Source organism: Equus quagga, chromosome 2 (assembly GCF_021613505.1).
Source record: "Equus quagga isolate Etosha38 chromosome 2, UCLA_HA_Equagga_1.0, whole genome shotgun sequence".
Lineage (NCBI taxonomy): Eukaryota > Metazoa > Chordata > Mammalia > Perissodactyla > Equidae > Equus > Equus quagga.
This window is the reverse complement of record NC_060268.1, coordinates 124182669-124205503: the sequence shown is the minus strand read 5'-3', so window position 1 is coordinate 124205503 and position 22835 is coordinate 124182669. Positions and strand designations below refer to the sequence as shown.

At 37.7% G+C, this 22835-nt stretch overlaps 1 protein-coding gene across 8 annotated transcripts in view; it reads right to left on the bottom strand.

Moving 5' to 3' along the window:
• The window catches only part of CFAP70 (cilia and flagella associated protein 70), a 139512-nt gene that overhangs the window by 17917 nt on the left and 98760 nt on the right, over positions 1-22835 (bottom strand). For all 8 annotated transcript variants that reach the window (XM_046655209.1, XM_046655213.1, XM_046655207.1 and 5 more), the window contains 6 exons: positions 22707-22822; positions 22285-22509; positions 13220-13378; positions 4258-4379; positions 2168-2320; positions 1483-1644 (listed from right to left, as the gene is read on the bottom strand). In XM_046655209.1, coding sequence (XP_046511165.1) covers positions 1483-1644; positions 2168-2320; positions 4258-4379; positions 13220-13378; positions 22285-22509; positions 22707-22822 — 937 coding nt within the window. The remainder of the gene's footprint in view (positions 1-1482; positions 1645-2167; positions 2321-4257; positions 4380-13219; positions 13379-22284; positions 22510-22706; positions 22823-22835) is intronic.

Genomic DNA, 22835 nt, shown 5'->3' with positions numbered 1-22835 from the left:
AGAAGGATAGATCAAATTAAAGGGCAGACTTTGATGTGAAAGCAGTTCCAAAGATGTTCATAGTCTTTATAAGAGTTGAGGCATGGAGGTATATTGACAGTGTTGGGTAACCACAATGATTACCTGAATTCTACTCAGATTTTGTGGATTACCACCTTTAAACTAAAAGTGACATCATATGGTGGGATGACAGATATAGAAACTCTGAACTAAGGGGTATAGTTGATAGAGGCTCATTATTCTGAGAGTCTGTTCTCTTATTCTAAAAGCTCTTAGAAGCTCTCAGTAGTAGGAGACATTTAGAAAAACGAAAAAAAAAATCTTCCAAAAGAGGTAGCCTTCAAAGGACCACTCCTTGTCTTGTATCTCCAATGTGAGAGATGGAACTATAGCTGAGCCTCAGCAAATAGCCTAGGAACTGTTTGCAAAGCGACTGTGTAAGTCAGCAGCCCTGTGAAGATGCAGCTTGCAATGACATCAGAAGAAAACTTTTTCTTATTTACTTCACTGCAATACGATAGTGATTTTTCTCTCTCAAGCCTATGTGAGGCTTCTTACTTAAATTATAAGGCATTGTAACTTCTTCTTGCTCTTTTTGTTTCATTTTAAATAGAAAGAGGATTGGGTGCCATGTGGGGAGAAATGAAATGAAATCAAAACAAAAGCATGGAATCAAAAGGCCTTTGGCAGAATGTTGATAACCGTTGAAGTGGGATGATGTGTCCATGTTGCTTCACCCTACTACAGTCATGTGCTGCATAACAATGTTTCAGTCAATGACGGACCACATATACGATGGTGGTTCCATAAGATTAGTACCATATAGCCTAGGCGTGTAGTAGGCTATACCAACTAGGTTTGTATAAGTACACTTTATGATGTTTGCACAATGATAAAATCGCCTAATGACACATTTCTCAGAATATATCCCCATCATTAAGCAATGAATGACTGTATTGTGTTTTCTTTGTATGTATTTGAAATTTTCCATAAAAGAAAGTTTCTTTTAGAAGACCTTGGGGTACTTCCTAAAATATGGAGAGGAATTGCTAACGAGCCAGGTCAGAGTGACCTGTGGAATGGGTTTAGCTGAGTTAAATGTAACCCTTCGTTTTGAGGAGGAAGTTTGGAGAAGTTCTTTTGAAGCCCATGAAACTTTGTTAGTTAACTCAAGCTAAGAATGTTTCTACTACTGCTAATAAAAGAAACTTAGCTAAAATAACATTTACTGAGGTCTTAACTTTTTAGTAGCATAATGGTTAAAACCACAGACTCTAGTAATAGACTGCCTGGGTTTGAATCTTGCTTCTATTAATTAGTAGTTATCTGATGTGGGGCAAGTCACTTTACCTTTGGATGTAAAACTGTCATTATCATATTACTGTTTTTAGTCCACATAGATGGATGTTAATGCTTGAAGTGTTATCAGGTCCCAGACCATGACCTGATTTACATAGTTACTCTCTATCCTCTATCCCTCACCTCTTTCTCTTCCAGATAGATGTGCCCCAGTCTCAGGAAGATGAAGTGCATCTCAGCAGCATCCACTACAAAACTAATGGTTCGCTCATAACATGCCTTGGCCTCAGCATGATTTCCACTCAGAAAATAGAGATGGCCCTTCACGCCCCAGACGTTAGGGTTCTGAGAAAGTGAAGAACAAGTAGTACATGAGATGAGGTGATATTTACAAGTACATTAATGATCTTTGTTTAACATTTAAATTTAGATTAAGTCCATTTTCTTTTTCTAATAGCACTCAATTAGAAAGAGGGCCATTCAGCATTGGGAGATATTTTTCTAGGTATGCCCTCTCACTTCTTTCTTGCATTTTTCAAAGCCATTTTGTCTTGGGGGTAAATATTGAGAAAAACATTCAAGCATAACCATGATAGTATTCATAATGAGAAAACAGAAATCCAGAAAACTTGAAATAGATAAACCATCTGATAAAGAGCTGTCGTTAGCCTTTTCTCTGCCCTTTGCAAAACTCATGATTGCTTAATAAAAACAAATGGGAGGAAATAGATTGATGAGTTTTCTGACAGTTGATGACCCACACCTCTGGTAACCAGAAATCTACCTGTGGGTGACATCACCACCTTTAAGAAAGCTTGCTTGCCCCTTCTCCAAACTACACTCAAGGGGCCCTAGCAAAAGTTATTACCAGGTAGTCCATCTGGGCTGCTTGTTGAAGGTATTCCTCTGCCTTGGCAAAGTCCTTCTTGAGAAGGTGTGTCTGGGCCAGCACCAAATAATACTCACAGCTGGGGCCTCCTTGAGGGCATAACAGCTCATGTGCAAGCACTCTATGCACATACTGCAAGGAAAAAATCACATTATGAGGAACGTGTAAAATAGCTGCATTATGTCAGTTCCACAGTTGTCGTGCTTGAAGATTCTGTCTCTGGTAATAAATAATAAGGAACATATTATAGGGGCTGGACCGGTGGTACAGCAGTTAAATGTGCACATTCCACTTTGGCAGCCTGGGGTTCATCAGTTCGGATCCCGCGTGCAGACGTGGCACCGCTTGGCAAGCCATGCTGTGGTAGGCGTCCCACATATAAAGTAGAGGAAGATGGGCACGGATGTTAGCTCAGGGCCAGTCTTCCTCAGCAAAAAGAGGAGGATTGGCAGCAGTTAGCTCAGGGCTAATCTTCCTCAAAAAAATAAAATAAAATAAGGAACATATTATAGAATGAAATGATTATCAACTTCAAAAGGTTAGAGGTGAATTATAAACATTCAGCATATCATGGTTCCCTTACCAGCTATTCACTTAGTCACCAAATGTAGGCATTTCCAAGTGAATAATCTGCAGTGTTGCACCATTCTGGTGTTGCTGGCCATCACACTAGATGGGTTTTAGCCTGTATCTGTTACGCAACAGACAAAGGCACTTCATCAACCACCCCATTTACACATGAGGTAACATTTTCGGGAAGCTGTAATTGTAAGGAAACTTAAGTGAGGCAAAACTTTCCTTTCTAAAATTCTAGACTTAGGATCTTAGAAGCATAAATGTTTGTTTCTGACACACTCTCAAACATTTCTTATGTTCACCAGTTTTATACTTTGGGCTATTCTTTGTTTTTAATACTACATAAGGCCTGCAAATTTGACAAAATCATATGTCCTTGCTAAGCAGACAAGGAAATCCTTCTTTTCCTGTCTCTCTGTTTCCATCTCAGCCTATAATTTGAAATTTCCACTAACACTTCTTTGGAAAATATTAGGAGGAGGCTCAGCAGCTGTTCCCTCTACCTGCATTGTGGCTGTTTGACATGGGTGGATACTGACTTATAAGGGAGGCAGAGAGCCTGTGTCTCTATTGGGAAAGGTTTAATGTGGCCCACTCCTGCACAGTTCATAATTCTTGCCCTTTCTTGAGGTTGTCTACCCTCAAGTGGAGGGTGCACTCTGCAGGGCAAACTCTCTTGGCTCCTGGATCTTTCTCTCTTTCCTACTTCTTGCTTCATGGATATATTTTTGTTTCCCATATGGTAGGTAGACCTCACAGGATGCTCTTATTCTCTGAGAGGAAGGAGGCTGCAATTCTCCAGCTGTTCCACCTGTGACTGCATGGGTAAGTCAAATCTGGAACCAACCACATCTCTAGCCCAGTATTACCAATAAAAAAATTTAATATATTTATGCCCCCATATAGCACTGTGTATCTGTTTCCAATTGGCTCAGAACCTAGAAGGGAAGAAGGGCACAATTAGGCTCCTATGAACCCCCAACACTCATATAAGTTCCTGTAATAAAGTGGCATCAGGCTACATATGACTTAGAGTCTGATTTTGCTTCTGATGGTATTCTAGAGGGAGTATGCTTGCAATGAAGTCTTTTGATGCTCTCTGCAGAGAATGATTCATATTTGGATGTTCATCCCATTGGGCCTATGGTGTGCTCTCAAAAGCATATTTGATTTCTGCCTCATACATATATTTTTTTTCTTCTTCTCCCCAAAGCCCTCCAGTATATAGCTGTATACTCTAGTTGTAAGTGCCTCTAGTTATGCTATGTGGGACACCACCTCAGCATGGCCTGATGAGTGGTGCCATGTCCATGCCCAGGATCCAAAACAGCAAAACCCCAGGCCACCGAAGCAGAGCATGTGAACTTAACCACTTGGCCACAGGGCTGGTGCCTGCATCATACATATTTAAGCTTGCAAAGATAGCACTATGGATAGAATAAGTAGTTCACTAAAATCTTTCCATCTGTTTGCTCTTTTCCAAATATTCTGACCTGCACAGCATTGACCTTCATCAAGAAGCGTATGGTTTCCATGAAGATGGTAGTAGGAGTTTGGGAAATACCATAAGTGGTGGGATGCAGAAAAGTCGATGAATCTTGACATTTTGATGTTTCTGAAAATATTATAAGAATAGACGATTAGAGGATTGACATTAGCAACATGGCAGAGTGAGCTGTTTCCTTTGTCTCCCCCTCTTTTGAACTACAACTACATGGACATTCACTGATCAATGGAGGAAGCCCACAAAGCACAAGAGGACAACTGAGAGACACATGCAGCTATACATCTGAAGGTGGACGGACTGGTCCCCCAGGAAGTGGAAGAGATAGGTGAGCATGTCCTGTTCTCCCCAAGTAGCCCTGTGCACACACAAATTGCTTTTCAGCCTGATGTGCAAGCACCCCAAAAGTGGGAACAAGCACTGGGGCGACAGTAGGAGGAGGCGGTGGTAACCCCTGCCTGCACTCGTGATCACTCTTGCTCTCCTGGTGAGGAGGAGGAGCCCACCAGGCCCCTGTGCCACCAAGGAGCAACCCTAGCCTGGGACCCAGCAAGGAAGCCCTGCCCACCAAGCACAGTGGCCCCATGGACTGCAAATGAGACCACAGCAAATCTACACAATAGGGCAAGCACACCCCTGGCTCAAGTGAGCACTCATAGTGCTGCTGAGCCCTGAAAGAGGGAATGTGTCCTGGGAGGCTGTGGGAAGTGGTGCCACAACCTTGAGCCTGCTGGGGTTCACCTTCCTGGTGGGGAAGGGGAGTTCATTGTGCCCCTGCAGTGCCAAGGAATGGCCCTAGCCTGGGTCCCAGAGAGAAAGCCCTACCTGCCAAGCACAGCAGCCCTGTGCACCTCAAGGAGAGACCGCAACAGATCTATACACTGGGGCAAACACAGCCCAGGCCTGCATGCCCAAGCACTCATAGTGCTGCTGAGCCCCCAAAGAGGGAACGTGTCCTGGGCAGCTGTGGGAAGAGGCAGCGGTACCTTTTAGCCTGCTGGTGATCACTTTCCTGGTGGGGTGGGGGAGTTCATAGTGCCCCTGAGGCACCAAAGAGTGGCCTTAGCTCTGTCCAGCAAGGAAGCCCCGCCCACCAAGCACAGTCCACACAAGCACCTGAACACACCCCAGGCTAGGGCAAGCACCCATAATAGACCCACAGCCTCCAGCAGACAGGGTGGGGCCAGAAACTCTGCTCCTGCTTCCCCCTAGGGGTAACAGGTGGAATCTCTGACCTAAGAATGCCACAAATGCCTGGACAAAAGATTAGTTCATCAAGCACCATAAGAAACTGCAGCAACAATTCAGACCAGAAACAAAATGACAATTCTCCAGAAACCAACCCTGAAGACACAGAAATTTACAACCTAAGTGACAGAGAATTCAAAATACCTGTCATAAGGAAACTCAATGACTTACAAGAAAACATAGAAAGACAATTCAAGAAGCTCAGCAGTAAAATGAATCTCTTCACCTAAGAGATTGAAACTATGAAAAAAAATCAAGCAGGAATTCTGGATATGAAAAAAAAATAATGAAATAAAAATAATCTAGAATCATTAAGAAATAGAACAGATCTTATGGAGGAAAGAATTAGTCTTCCAGAGGATAAAAATGTAGAAATTCTATAGGTGGAGGAGGAGACAGAACCAAGGTTTTTAAAAAATGAAGGAATTCTTTGAGAAATATCTGACTCAATAAGGAAAAGCAACATAAGGATTATAGGTAATCCAGAGGGAGAAGAGAGGGATAAAGGAGCAGAGAGCTTGTTCAACAAAATAATTTCTGAGAACTTCCCAAACGTGGGGGTGGTTCAGGATTTAGAAATAAATGAAGCTAATAGAATGCCCAACTTCATCAATGCTAAAAGACCTTCTTCAAGGCATTTAATGGTAAAAATGGCAAAAGTTAATGATAAAGAAAAAAATATTAGGGAGTGATGTCAGTGTCATGGTGGAGTGAGCTTGCCCGGGACTCTCTCCCCTCCAACATACAACAAAAAAGAGTAACCATATTCCAACAGAAAATAACCTAAAAGCACAGGAATCCTCGGAGAGTCATGGCAGCCACACGACTGAGCGTGGAGAGGCTGGAGCCCCCCGCAGAGGAGCTGGGACAGGGTAAGAGGGAACTTCGCTCACTTCGCTCCCTCTCCTAAAGACTATGGCCGCTGCCTCAGGAGGCTCTGTGAGGGAAGGAGTGGGGGAGGGGCTGCACGTCTGCAGGATCCCCCAGGAGTCCCTAGGGCCATTGCAGCCTAGGGGGAAGCCCTCTAATGGGTCAAAAGCTTTCACGCAGGGGTGACTTCATCAAGCCAAGACCCCAGGAGACCAGATAGTGAGAGCTAATCGGGAAATGGGACCACAGCAGAAAGTACCCCTCTCCAAACCCACGCTGTGCCATCTCAGCTGAAAGCGGAGGGCCCGGAATATGCAGCTCTCAACCCCCATCCAGTGGTGATAGGCTGTAAGTGCAATCGAATAATATCACAATGGGAAAACCCTGTTCTTCCAATATCAGGCAGTTCATCAAATCTCCAGAACAGAGAGAAAACCATAAATACCCAGAATTCAGTCCTGAGGACGCAGAAATAAGTAAACTAAAAGACAATGAATTAAAGATAGCTATCGTCAAAAAACTCAATGCAGTAAAAGAGAATATAATGAAACAATTCAACGAGTTCAGGAGCTACTTCACAAATGAGATTGAAACTATAAAGAAGAATCAATCAGAAATACTAGATATGAAAGACACAATGGAAGAAATAAAACAAAATATGGATTCCCTGAATGCTTGTGTGGACACCATAGTGGAGCAAATCAGCATAATCAAAGATAGACATGTTGAATTGCTCCAGACAGAGGAGGAGTGAGAACTGAGACTAAAATGAAATGAAGAAAGTCTCCAAGAAATATCTGACTCAATGAGGAAATGCAACATAAGAATCATAGGTATTCAAGAAGGTGAAGAGAAGGAGAATGGAGCAGAAAGCGTGCTCAAAGAAATAATAGCAGAGAATTCCCAAATCTAGGGAATGAGAGGGAAATGTGTGTGGAGGAAGCTTTCACGTCTCCTAGATTTGTCAATGTAAAAAGACCTACAGCAAGGCATATAGTAGTAGAACTGGCAAAAATGAATGACAAAGAAGGAATACTCAGGGCAGCAAGGCAGAAGAAAATAACCTACAAAGGAACCCCTATAAGACTTTCAGCAGGTTTCTCTGCAGAAACCTTACAAGCTAGGATAGAATGGAATGACATATTCAAAACTTTAAAAGATAAAAGTCTTCAGCTGAGGATACTCTATCCAGCAAAAATATCCTTCACATATGAGGGAGAAATTAAATCTTTCCCAGACAAACAAAAGCTAAGGGACTTCGTAGCCACGAGACTCCCTCCCTTAAAAGAAATCCTCAAGAAGGCCCTCATACCTGAAAAAATGAAAAAAAGGGAGAAAGGGGTCACAAAACACAGAGTAAGGAGACAAATAGATAGATAGGATCAGAATAGGACAGCAAATATTCAACGATAGCATTAGTCTAAAGGAAAGGAAAACACCAAAAAGAAAGACAATCTTGTCACTTTAATCACAAACTCAAAACACAAGTTGGAATAAGATATGAGAATAATAACTTAGGAGGGGAGGAGGAAAGGGATGGAATCAGTTTAGACTAAGGAAATAAGAGGCCATCAGAAAATGGACTATGTTGGTGCTGGCCCGGTGGTGCAGTGGTTAAGTTCGCATGTTCTGCTTCTCAGTGGCCCAGGGTTCACCGGTTAGGATCCTGGGTGTGAACATGGCACCGCTTGGCATGCCATGCTGTGGTAGGTGTCCCACATATAAAGTAGAGGAAGATGGGCACAGATGTTAGCCAAGGGCCAGTCTTCCTCAGCAAAAAAGAGGAGGACTGGCAGTAGTTAGCTCAGGGCTAATCTTCCTCAAAAAAAGAGAAAAGAAAAGAAAATGGACTATGTTATGCATGAGATTCTGAATACAAACTTCAGGGTAGCCACCAAACTGAAAAGCAGAGCTGAGACATAAAAAATCAATAAGGAAAAAACAAAGAAACACAGCATAAAAAACTGCATAATCCAATGGGTAGACCAAAACAAACAGGACAAGAAACAAAGGAAATGCAGGAAAACTGGAAAATGAGTGATATAATGACAGCATTAAGCCCTCATACATCAATAATCAACCTCCATGTAAACTAATTAAACTCTCCAATAAAAAGACACAGAGTGGCAAGACGGATTAAAGAACAAGATCCACCAATTTGTTGCCTCCAGGAAACACATCTCAGCTCCAATGACAAACACAGGCTCAGAGTGAAGGGGTGGAAGATGATACTCCAAGCTAATAGCAAACAAAAGAAAGCAGGTGTTGCAATACTTATATCAGACAAAACAGACTTCAAGATAAGGCAGGTAAAGAGAGACAAAGAGGGGCAATATATAATGATCAAAGGGACACTCCATCAAGAGGAAATAATGCTTATAAATATCCATGCACCCAACACAGGAGCACCAAAGTTCATAAAGCAATTATTAACAAACCTAAAAGAAGATATCAAAAATAAAACAATAATAGTAGGGGACCTCAACATCCCACTCACGTCATTGGACAGATCATCCAGACAGAACATCAACAAGGAAACAGTGGAATCAAACAAAAAGCTAAAACAGTTGGACTTAATAGACATATATAGAAAACTCCATCCAAAAACAGCAGAACACACATTCTTCTCAAGTGCACACAGAACATTCTCAAGGAGAGACCATATGTTGGGAAACAAGGCAAGCCTCTATAAATTTTAAAAAATAGAAATGATAACAAACATCTTCTCTGATCATAATGCTATAAAGCTAGAAATTAATTACAAGAAAAAAGCTGAGAAAGGGACAAAGATGTGGAAACTAAACAGTATGCTATTGAAGAAGCAACGGACCATTGAAGAAATTAAAGAAGAAATAAAAAATATCTGGAGACAAATGAAAATGATAACATGGCATACCAACTCATACGGAATGCAGCAAAATCTATATTAAAGAGGGAAATTCATCGCAATACAGGCACACCTTAACAAACAAGAAAAATCCCAAATAAGCAATCTCAAATTACACCTAACTGAATTAGAGAAAGAAGAACAAACAAAGCCCAAAGTCAGCAGAAGGAGAGAAATAATAAAAGTCAGTGTAGAAATAAATGCTATTGAAACAAAAAAGGCAGTAGAAAGGATCAATGAAACAAAGAGCTGGTTCTTTGAGAAGATAAATAAAATTGACAAACCCCTAGCCAGTCTTACAAAGAAAAAAAGGGAGAAAGCTCAAATAAACAAAATCAGAAATGAAAGAGGAGAAATAACAACAGACTCTGCAGAAATACAATGGATTATAAGAGAATACTACGAAAAACTATATGCCAACAGAATGGATAACCTAGAGGAAATGGATAAATTCTTGGACTCCTACAATCTCCCAAAGCTCACTCAAGAAGCAGCAGACAATTTGAACAGACCAATCACAAGGAAAGAGATTGAAACAGCCATCAATAGCATCCCAAAGAATAAAACCCCAGGACCAGATGGCTTTCCTGGGGAATTCTACCAAACTTTCAGAGAGGATTTAATACCTACCATTTGCAAGCTATTCCAAAAAAATTAGGGAGGATGGAACACTTCCTAACATATTCTACGAGGCCAACATCACTCTGATACCAAAGCCTGACAAGGACAGCACAAAAAAGGAGAGCTACAGGCCAATATCACTGATGAACATAGATGCAAAAATTCTCGACAAAATTTTGGTGACCCAAATTCAGCAATTCATCAAAAGGATCATACACCATGATCAAGTGGGATTCATACCACGGACACAGGGATGGTTCAACATCCGCAAATCAATCAACGTGATACACCACATCAACAAACTGAGGAATAAAAACCACATGATCATCTCAATAGATGCAGAGAAAGCATTTGACAAGATCCAACAGCCATTTATGATAAAAAGTCTTAACAAAAATGGGGGTAGAAGGAAATTACCTCAACATAATAAAGGCCATATATGACAAACCCACAGCCAACATCATACTCAATGGGCAAAAACTGAGCGCCGTCCCCATGAAAACAGGAATGAGAAAAGGATGCCCTCTATCACCACTCTTATTCAACATAGTACTGGAGGTTTTGGCCAGAGCAATTAGGCAAGAGAAAGGAATAAAAGGAATCCAAACAGGCAGTGAAGAAGTGAAACTCTCACTGTTTGCAGACGACATGATCTTATATATAGAACACCCAAAAAAATCCATTGGAAAACTAATATAAATAATTAACAACTACAGTAAAGTTGCAGGGTACAGAGCCACCTTACAAAAATCAGTTGCTTTTCTATACTCCAATAATGAACTTGCAGAAAGAGAACTCAAAAATAGAATTCCATTTGCAATCGCAACTAAAAAAATAAAGTACCTAGGAATAAACTTAACCAAAGAGGTGAATGACCTATGCACTGAAAACTCTAAGACATTATTGAAAGAAATTGAAAAAGACATAAAGAAATTGAAAGATTTTCCATGTTCATGGGTTGGAAGAATAAACATATTTAAAATGCTAACATTTTAAAATATATGTTAACACATTAAATATATATTTAATATATATTTAATACATTCATAGATATAATATAAAACATTTAATATAAATATAATACATATTTAATATATATTTGACATATAATAAACATATTAAATATATGTTAATAAATAGTTAAATAACATTTTAATATAGTTAAAATAGTTAACATAGTTAAAATACTACCCAAAGCAATCTACAGATTCAATGCTATCCCAATCAGAATCCCAATGACTTTCTTCACAGAAATAGAACAAAGAATCCAAAAATGTATGTGGAACAACAAAAGACCCCAAATAGCCAAAGCAATCCTGAGAAAAAAGAACAAAGCTGGAGGCATGACAATCCCTGACGTCAAAACATACTAGAAAGCTATAGTAATCAAAACACTAGTGCTGGCACAAAAACAGACCAACAGATCCAATGGATCAGAATTGAAAGCCCAGAAATAAAACCACACATCTATGGACAGTTAATCTTTGACAAAGGAGCCAAGAACATACAACGGAGAAAGGAATGTCTCTTCAATAAATGGTGTTGGGAAAACTGGACAGCCACCTGCAAAAGAATGAAAGTAGACCATTATCTTTCGCCATACACAAAAATTAACTCAAAATGGATTAAAGATTTGAATGTAAGACCTGAAACCTTAAAACTCTTGGAAGAAAATATAGGCAGTACACTCTTTGACATTGATCTTAGCAACATCTTTTCAAACACCATGTCTACTCAGGCAAAGAAAACAAAAGAAAAAGTTAACAAATGGGACTACATCAGACTAAAAAGATTCTGCAAAGCAAAGGAAATCATGAACAAAATGGAAGGACAACCCATCAACTGGGAGAAAATATTTGCAAATCATTTATCAGACAAGGGGTTGATCTCCAAAATATATAAAGAACTCATACAAACTCAACAAAAAAAAAAAAAACCCAGACAACCCAATCAAAAAATGGGCAGAGGATATGAACACACATTACTCCAAGGAGATACACAGATGGGCAACAGACACATGAAATGATGCTTGACATCACTAATTATTAGGGAGATGCAAATCAAAACTACAATGAGATCACCTTACACCAGTCAGAATGGCTATAATTACCAAGACAAAAAATAACAAATGTTGGAGAGAATATGGAGAAAAGGGAACACTTATACACTCCTGGTGGGAATGCAAACTGGTGCAGCCACTATGGAAAACAGTATGGAGATTTCTCAAAAAATTAAAAATAGAACTACCATATGACCCAGCCATCCCACTACTGGGTATTTATCCAAAGAACTCAAAATCAATGATCCAAACAGATTTATGCACCCCTGTGTTCATTGCAGCATTATTCACAATAGCCAAGATGTGGAAGCAACCCAAGTGCACTTCTACAGATGAATGGATAAAGAAGATGTGGTACATATATACACAATAAAATACTATTCAGCCATAAAAAAGACAAAATCATCCCATTTGCAACAACATGGATGGACCTTGAGGGGTGTGATGTTAAGCGAAATAAATCAGACAGACAAAGACAAATACTGCATGATTTCACTCATATGTGGAAGATAAAAAATACATGGATGAAGAGAACAGGTTAGTGGTTACCAGAGGAGAAGGGGATTGGGGGGTGGGCGAAAGGGACAAAGGGGCACATATGTATGGTGATGGATAAAAATTAGACTGCTGGGAGTGAGCATGATGAAGAGTATTCAGGAGTTGATAAACAATAATGTACACCCCAAATTACACAATGGTATAATCCATTATAATCCCAATAAAACTACTTAAAGAAAAAAGAATAGACGATTAAATGTAAAGGAAAAAATGTCAGAAGCTCAGACACACTAACGTAGCTGGGAGAGTATTCTAATGTAATATACGAGAGAGATTATAATCTGCAAAGCAACAGATTGTTCCATAGCAATGGTGCCCAAAGAGGAGATCTCAAAACTTCTCAAGGTTAGTCTACTGGTGGGTCCAAATGCAAGTCATAACCAAACAAAAGGGTTTTTTAAAGTATTCAGATCTTCCTGAACGTGGAACACAATCTGTAGATATTCTAAAAATGAAGAATCATTGTTAGAAAATCATAGGTCTGTAGTTGGCTACTTCTCTGAGCTAATATAAATCCTTGCTTATTGAAAGAGTTGCATTACTGAGTTTGGATTTCAGAGTCTAGCCTCATATGAAGGAACTTAGGCAATATCACTGATAAACGAATCAACTTCAATCAAGATCACCGTTTTGTAATCAAAGGCGTTTTCATCCTTGTCTAGTTTGTTTACATCCTTTTTTAAAGTGGAAATCTTTATTCCTAATTACCTTTTTTTGCTGGTATCTCCTTGAGAAGTATGTTAGATAGTTTTTGGCTGATAGTTGGATCCTGTGATTGTATAGACAAAAGAGGTTCTCGTGAATCAGACTGCAGTTTGGAGGATTCTTCCAGAAATTCATCTAGAACGGATAACGGAGCTCCTGGTCCTAAATAGATTAAATTTTAATGAGAAAAAAATAAAATCTTTCTACATTGGATATTAAAAGCTTATTACAGAAGGTAAAATATAATTAATTTTCAAAGCATAAGAAATATATTCCCTAAATATTGCAGGACAGACTTGTTTTGCAGGCTCTTTATATTTCTGAAAAATTTAAAGAGTACAAGCTAAACTGATAGCACAGCTTCTGTCTCTATGGCCCCCAGTCCAATCCTGCTCCTATCCCTAGTCATGATAATGCCAAACAGACACCTATTATAAAAGTTAGTTGCTAAACCTAGAATCTCAAGAATCCAGTTGAGAAGTTTAATATATTTTTAAATAGTATTAAAACCCCTGAAGGACAGGAATTTTATTCACCTTATCTCAGTGCTTAACAATAACAATAATAATAACAATAATGATAATAATAGTAGCAGCAGCAGTAACAGCTATATCTGAGCATGACTGTATACCAGGTATTGTGCTAAGGACTTTAATGCATAATCTCATTTATTTTTCACAACACTATGAAATATTTTATTTACTATGCTCCTTTAAACAATGTGAGTCACAGAGAAGTTAAATAATTTGCTGACCCTCTTAAACATGCCATCATGCTTCTCAAATAAACAAATCCTTGACAAATAAAAATAAAAATCAACGCCAGCCAGGAAATGATCAGTGCTAGCTGCTTCTGAATTGGAAGAGGTCATTCTTGGCTAGAGCAAAAGATATGGCTTTGAAAAATAGGTAGAAATTGGACAGGCAGAGAGGGAGGGGCATTTAAGACTGGGGGCGTGCCATTGGCAAAAGCATGGAAGTAGTGAGCTAACTATTTGAATTTGAGAGTTATAAGTAGTGAAATGGAGACTGTGAGGGTAGGTGAGCTCTTAGAAAGTAAGACTGTATTATTGGGAAATGATTACATCTAATGAGTGTGACAAGAAAAAGAAGTTAACAAAAGAAACCCAAACTGGGGGCTGGCCCCGTGGCCGAGTGGTTAAGTTCGCACGCTCCGCTGCAGGCGGCCCAGTGTTTCGTCGGTTCGAATCCTGGGCGCGGACATGGCACTGCTCATCAGACCACACTGAGGCGGCGTCCCACATGCCACAACTAGAAGAACCCACAACGAAGAATACACAACTATGTACTGGGGGGCTTTGGGGAGAAAAAGGAAAAAATAAAATATTTAAAAAAAAAAAAAAAGAAAGAAACCCAAACTGTTGAAGATGTAGGAGACAATCCAACATGTATTTCAGGAAGGAGAAAGTGGTTAAATACAGCAGACTGATCATTGAGGAGTTAAGTGATGATTTTTTTTTTTTTTTGAGGAAGATTAGCCCTGAGCTAACATCTGCTGCCAATCCTCCTCTTTTTGCTGAGGAAGACTGGCCCTGAGCTAACATCCATGCCCATCTTCCTCTACTTTATATGTGGGACGCCTACCACAGCATGGCTTTTGCTAAGCAGTGCCATGTCCGCACCCAGCATGCGAACCAGCAAACCCTGGGCCACCGAGAAGTGGAATGTGCGAACTTAAGCACTGTGCCACCCGGCCGGCCCCAGTGATGATCTTAATGGAAAAACACTGTGAATATTCAGCTTTTCTGAGGTATAATTTACATATAATAAAGTGTTCCCCCTTCCCCCCTTATTTTTTTTTTTAGCTGAGGAAGATTTGCCCTGAGCTAACATCTGTGCCAATCTTCTATTTTGCGTGTAGGTCGCCACCACAGCATGGCTGATGAGTGGTGTAGGTCTGCACCCAGGATCCAAACCTGGGCTGCCAAAGCAGGACAAGCCAAACTTAACCACTAGGCCATGAGGCTGGCCCCTAAAGTATTCCCTTTTAAGTATATAATTCAATGAATTTTAACAAATTTATAACTTATGTAGTCATTATTACAATCAAGATGCAAAAGATTTCTAAACCCCCAAAATCTGCCTCATGCTCATTGTAGTTAATCCCCAACTTCTAGCCCAAGGCAACCACTGATCTGCTTTCTGTCAATATAGATTAGTTTTGCCTTTTCCAGAATTTAATTTAAATGGAATCATACAGTATGTACTCTTTTACATCTGGCTTATTCACTTAGCATACTGTTTTTGAGATTCATCCATGTTGTATCAGTAATTTTTTGTGTGTGTGAAGAAGACTGGCCCTGAGCTAACATCTGTTGTCAATCCTCCTCTTTTTGCTTGAGGAAGATTGTCACTGAGCTAACATCTGTGCCAATCTTCCACTATTTTTTTTTTTTTGTATGTAGGACGCTGCTATAGCATGGCTTGATGAGCAGTGTGTAAGTCTGTGCCCGACATCCAAACCCACAAATCCGGGGCCACTGAAGCGGAGTACACAAACTTAACCACTATACCACCAGGCTGGCTCCTGTATCAGTAATTTGGTTTTTTTCTTTTTTTTTTTTTTGAGGAAGATTAGCCCTGAGCTAACATCTGCTGCCAATCCTCCTCTTTTTGCTGAGGAAGACTGGTCCTGAGCTAACATCCATGCCCATCTTCCTCTACTTTAGAGGTGGGACACCTGCCACAGCATGGCTTGCCAAGTGGTGCCATGTCCGCACCCGGGATCCGAACTGGCGAACCCCGGGCTACTGAAGTGGAACGTGTGAACTTAATTGCTGTGCCATGGGACCAACCCCAGTAATTTGTTTCTTTTTATTGCTGAGTGGTTTTTGATTGTGTGGATAAAAGAAAATTTAGTATCTGTTCGCCTACTGATAGGCAGTTGGGTTGTTTCCAGATTTTGCCTACTATAAGTAAATCTGTTAACATTTGTGTACAAGCCTTTGCAAGGATATATGTTTCCATTTTTCTTGGGTAAATACTCAAGAGTGAAACTGCTGGCACATGTATGTTTAACTTTATTTTTAAACTGTCAGTTTTTCCAAGTGGTTGTACCATTTGGCATTCCCACCAGAAATGTTTGAGAGTGACAGCTACTCTACATCCTTGCCATAACTTGATATTATCAATCTTTTTAATTTTAGCTATTCTAGTGGTAAATTGCATTTCCAGAGCTGGAGGGTTAGGGGGTGCATGAAATGGGTAAAGGTGGTCAAAAGGTACAAACTTCCAGCTACAAAATAAATGTCATGGGAATGTAATGTACAGCATGACTATAGTTAATAATACTCTGTTGTATATTTGAAAGTTGCTAAGAGAATAGATCTTAAAAGTTCTCATCACAAGAAAAAAATTGTAACTATGTGTGGTGATGGATGTTAACTAGACTTACTGTGGTGATCATTTCACAATATATACAAATATCAAATTATGTTATACAACTGAAACTAACATATTATATGTCAATTATACCCCAATAAAAACTACAGTAGACAGAAAAAGACTGGAAGACAAAAACAGGAACGAAGAACAAGGGCAAAAATTAGAAAACAGTAACAAATATGGCATATATTAATCCATCTATATGAATAATCACTTTGAATGTCAATGGTGTAAATGCACCAGTTAAAGACAGAGATGGTCAGAATAGATCAAAAAACAAGACTTAGTTATATGTTGTATACTAGAAACCCACTTTAAATATAAAGACACGTATAAATTAAAAGTTAATGGATGGGGAAACAAATACCATGCTAACATTAATCAAAAGAAAGCAGGAGTAGCTATATTAATTTCACACAGAACACACTTCAGAGCAAGGAAAGTTATGAGGATAAAGAGAGGCATTACATAATGATAAAGGAGTCAATTCTCCAAGAGGACATAACAATCCTTAATGTGTATGTACCTAACAAAAGAGTGTCGAACCATGTGAAGCAAAAACTGATAGAACTGCAAAGATAAACAGATGAGTCTACTAATATTGTTGGGGACTTCAACACCCCTCTACCAGAAATGGACAGATCCAGCATGCAGAAAATCATTAAGTACATAGTTAAACCCAACAATACCATCAATCAACAGGATATAATGGACATCTAAAGACTACTTCATCCAACAACTGCAGAATACACATTCTTCTCAAGCTCACACAGAACATTCACCAGAGTCTGGCCATAAAATACACCTTAACAAATTAAAAGGATAGAAATCATACAATGTCTTCTCTCAAACCATAATGGAATTAAACTAGAAGTCAACAACATAAAGATAGGTGGAAAATCCCAAAATACATGGAGATTAAACAACAAACATCTAAATAACGCACAGGTCAAAGAAGAAATTTCAAGAAAAACAAAAAAAATATTTTGAACTAAATGAAAATGAAAACACAGCTTATCAAATTGTGTGATGCAGTAAAAGCAATGTTTAGAGGGAAATTTATAGCATTGAATGCATAGATTAGAGAAGAAGAAAGATCTAAAATCAACAACCTAAGTTTCCACCTTAGGAAACTAGAAAAAGAAGATCAAATTAAATACAAACTTTAGAAGAAGAAAAGATACAAATTTGAGCAGAAATCAATCAAACTAAAACAGGAAATTAATAGAGAAAAATAATGAAACCAATAGCTGGTTCTGTGAAAAGATCAATAAAGTCAATAAGCCTCTAGCCAGGCTAACTAAGAAAAAAAAGAGAGAGGACTCAAATTACTAATATTAGAAATGAAAGAGGAGAGATCACTACAGATCTCATGGACATTAAAAGGACAGTAAAGGAATATTATGAAGACTTCTCTGCCCACAAATTTGATAACCTAGATGAAATGGACCAAGTCCCTGAAAGACACAATCTTCCAAAACTTATCCTAGAAGAAATAATCTGAATAGGACTGTATCTGTTAAAGAAATTGAATCAATAATTAGTAAGTTTCCAATGTAGAAAGCACCAGGACCAGATGGTTTCACTGGTGAACTCTACCAAACATTCAAGGAAGAAATTATACCATTTCTATACAATATCTTTCAGAGGACAGAAGCAGAGGGAATACTTCCTAACTCCTTCTATAAGGAGAATGATAATGCCTACATTATCCTAATACCAAAACCAGACAAAGATGTCACAAGAAAAAAAACTATAGACTAATGTCTCTCATGAACGTAGACCTAAAAATCCTCATCAAAATATTAGCAAGTTGAATCCAACAATATGTAAAAAGAATTACATATCATAAACAAATGGGATTTATCCCTGGTATGCAAGGCTGGTTGAACATTAAAAAATCAATTAATGTAATCCATAACATCAAAAGGCTAAAGAAGAAAAATCACATGATCATATTAATAGATGCAGAAAAAGCATCTGACAAAATTCAACAGGAATTCAACAAATGGTGGTGGAACAACTGGATGTCTACATACATAAAACATGAATCTAGACATAGACCTTCCACCTTTCACAAAAATTATCTCAAAATGGATCATAGAATTAAATGTAAAATGCAAAAACTATAAAACTCCTAGAAGATAACATAAGCGAAAACCTCGGTGACATTGGGTATGGTGATAACTTTTTAGACCAAAGGAATAATCCACAAAAGAAAGAATTGAGAAGCTGGACTTCACTGAAATTAAAAACTTATGCGCTGCAAAAGACAATACGAAGAGAATGAGAAAACAAGCCCGACTGGAAGAAAATATTTGCAAAAGACACATAAGATAAAAGACAACCAAAATATACAAAGAACTCTTAAAACTAAACAATAAGAAAACAACTTGATTAAAAAATGGCCAAAGACCTTAATATACACCTCACCAAAGAAGATATACAGACAGCACATAAGCATGATAAGATTCTTCACATCATATGTCAGGAATGTTGATAACGGAGGAGACTACGCATGTGTGGGGGCAAGAAGTATAGGAGAAATCTCTATACCTTCCTTTCAATTTTTCTGTGAACCTAAAACTGCTCTAAAAAACAAAGTCTATTAAAAAACAAAAGATTAATATGAATAAACATTTTAATAAATTTTCAAAACCTAGATGAACCTGATGCATTCCTAAAAGGTATAAAATGTCTGAATAACACAATAAGAAATACAGAACATGAATACATTAAATATTGAGAAAATGAAATGGTAGTCAAACTCCTCCCTTGCCAAAAAACCCAGGCCCTGGTTGTTTTACGGTTGATTTCTGCCAAGCTCTCAAGTCAAAGTCAATTCCTATCATATATAAGTTGATACAGAATAGCAAAAGAACAAAAGCTGCCTAATAATCTTGATTATAAAACTAGATGACAAAAGAAACTAATAGGCTATTTCCTTTATAAACATAGATGCAAAGATCCAAAATAAAGTATTAGCTATTCAAATCCAAAGGTATACTAAACATTAATGCATTATGATCAAATAGGATTTATCCCATGAATGCAGGGATTGTTCAGCATAAAAGAAATCTATCAATGTAGTTTACTATATTAATAGATGAAAGGAGAAAATAATTTTAATTTTTTTCAACTGATGCAAAAAAACAATTTGATAAAGTCCAACACCTATCAATAAAAATAATTCTTTGGGAACTTGGAATAGAAGGGATCTTCCTTAATTCTGTAAAGGTTTTTTAGAAAAAGCTTATAGCATATTTTATATTTAATAGACAAACTTTCAATTCATTCTCTTTAAGATAGGAAAGGAGACAAGGTTGACCACTATAACTAATATATAACATATTATTGGAGATAATAAAAATACGTGAGTAGTATGAGGATTGGGAGACAAAGGTAACACTATCATTATTGGCGGATGATATGATAATCATATTCTAGAAAAAAACCAATAGAATGAATAATTTATTAGAATCAATAACAGTCAAACAAGATTGTCATATACAATTGCAATCTAAAAAGCAATAGTATACACTGAAACCTAAAATGTAGAAAATCAATAGCAAAAATTTAAAAATACCAGAGATAACTAACAAGAAAATATAATTAAGATAAGATACTTTTATGGTATCAATGGAATCTATAAAATGTCTGTGAATTACTTAAACAGGACCTCAATGGAAAAAAACGTTAAAACTTTAATAAAGGACATAGAAAATGATCTGAGTAAATGGAGAGATCTTCCACATACTTGGATTCAATGGTTTAATAAGATAAAGATGTTAATTATCCCTAAATTAGTCAATACAGTCCAAATAAAAATTTCAACTGGATTTTTTAATGTACTTGATAAACTCACTATAAAATTTTTATAGATGAATAAAGATCCATGCATAGGTAAGTCAGGTATAAAAAAGGCAAGTAAATGGGAGAACCTGATATACCAGATATTAAGGCATACCACAGCACCACAGCAATAAAAAGAGTGTGATATTGTTTTAAGATCAGACAAAAAATACAGAATAGAGAGCTCAGAGACATATATTCCTTAAGTCAAAAGGAAAAGATGATTGTTTAATAGATGATTTTGAGAAAAACTACATCCTTATATGGAGAAAAAAACCAGGATGCCTATGTAGTATCACATTCAAAGATGGAATCCTGTTAAAGATCTAAATGTCAAACTAACATTATAAACTTCATTGAAGAAAATGTGACTGGAGGCAGGAAGAACTATTAAAACAAAGCTTCAAGAGCACAAAGCTGCAAAGGATATGGGAGAGCTGAACAATAAAATCAACTAACTAAACCTAATTGATATCTATAGAACCCCACTTAACAATGCAGAATACACATTCTTTTCAAGTGTATATGGAATATATATCAAGATAGATCATATGCTGGACCATAAAACAAGTCAAAATAAATTTAAAAGGATTCAAATCACACAAAGCATGTTTTCTAACCACAATGAAATTAAATCAGAAATAAAAAACAAAGATATCTGGAAAAATACCAAAATATTTAGAAAATAAAAAACATACTGCTAGATAACGCCTGGTCCCAGCCATTCAACTCCTAAGTATTTACCCAAGAGAAATGAAAGTATATGTCCATACAGAGACTTGTAGATGAAAGACTGATAGCAGCTTTATTTTAACAGTTCCAAACTGGAAACAACCCAAATATGTATCAACAGGTGAATAGATAAAAATAGTGTGGTATCTCCATATAATGGAATACTATTTAGCAATAAAAAGGATAAATTGCTGTTATACATAAAGGTAACAACATGATTGAATCTCAAAATAATTATCATTAGTGAAAAAAGACTGCAATTCTATTTAATTCTAGAAATTAAATATAAATATACTGTGTGATTCTGTTTAATTCTAGAAATTTCTAGAAACTTTCTAGAATTCTAAAATGATGACTGAAAGCTGATTGGCATTGTCTGGAAATGGGGGCAAGAGAAAGAGACTATGAATGGACATAGGAAAGTTTTGGGGATTTGGGATATGTACATTATCTTGATTGTGATGTTTTCAAGGGTATGTTTATACGTCAAAAGTTATCAAATTGTACATGTTAAATATGTGTAGTTTATGAAATGTCAATTATATCTCAGACAAGCTGTTGAAAATATATGCATACGAAATAATAATATGGAATAACATAAACAAAATAACATATACAGGAAACACATAAACAAAAACACATATAATAAACAGATTAGAATGATTGATTTTCTTAAGTAGAGGAAAGGAGAACGGCAATGAAGAACAGGGAAAAAAGAAGTACCTAAATAAATAAATAAATTTAAGAATCACAAGAGAGGGACCTTAGATAGGGAAGAGGGTGAGGAGAAAAAGAAATTAATTTACTCTGCTAGAATGAAACCCCTTTTTAGGGGTACATGGAGACAGTAAGTTCTCTAAGATTCACAAAACTGAATAACAACAGTAGGAGCTTCAGACTTCCAATCATACGAATGAGGAAATATTTAGAAGGAGTCTTTCTTGGTGTTCCTGGAACAACTCGAAACTATACTTATTCATTTAACAAATATTTACTGGGTACTTACTATATGCCAGGTCCTATTCACGAGGCCAGTAATTTTCCCCATAGCCACTCATCATCCCCATTCCCTGATCCTACCTGCTGGGGCTTCCACCTTGATTGCTGTTGTAGAAGAACCATTAGTGACGCCCCATGGGCCTAAACTGGATTCTACTTTCCCTCCTTCTTCAACGTACTCTACAGTACCCGTGCTCTTCTGCTTTGTTACTCGTGCCTGAAGTGCTTGTGCCTGAAGCTGTTTGAAGGCCTCATGAAATGCCATTTCCATTCGAATATCATTATTTTGAATTTCATAGTACAACCCTGAAGAAAGAAAGATGCTGAAATAAATGTGACTAATTTCCCACTATCATATACATAGAATTGCAACATTTCACTTACATTTCCCACATTTTTACCAAAGTTTAAGAACTACATGCTGAGCCATTAAAGAATGGAAAGAGGAAGGGAGAATCTTATAATGAAAGAAAACACATTCAGATCACAGGAAAATACCATACCAAGTAAAGTCCAAGCTACAACATTAGTTGGTTCCAAGCAAGTAGCATCCTCAAAGAAAATTTCTGCCTGCTCATAGTTCTCCATCAGGACAGCCAGGACACCACACAGCAACAAGCTGAGAAGAGACC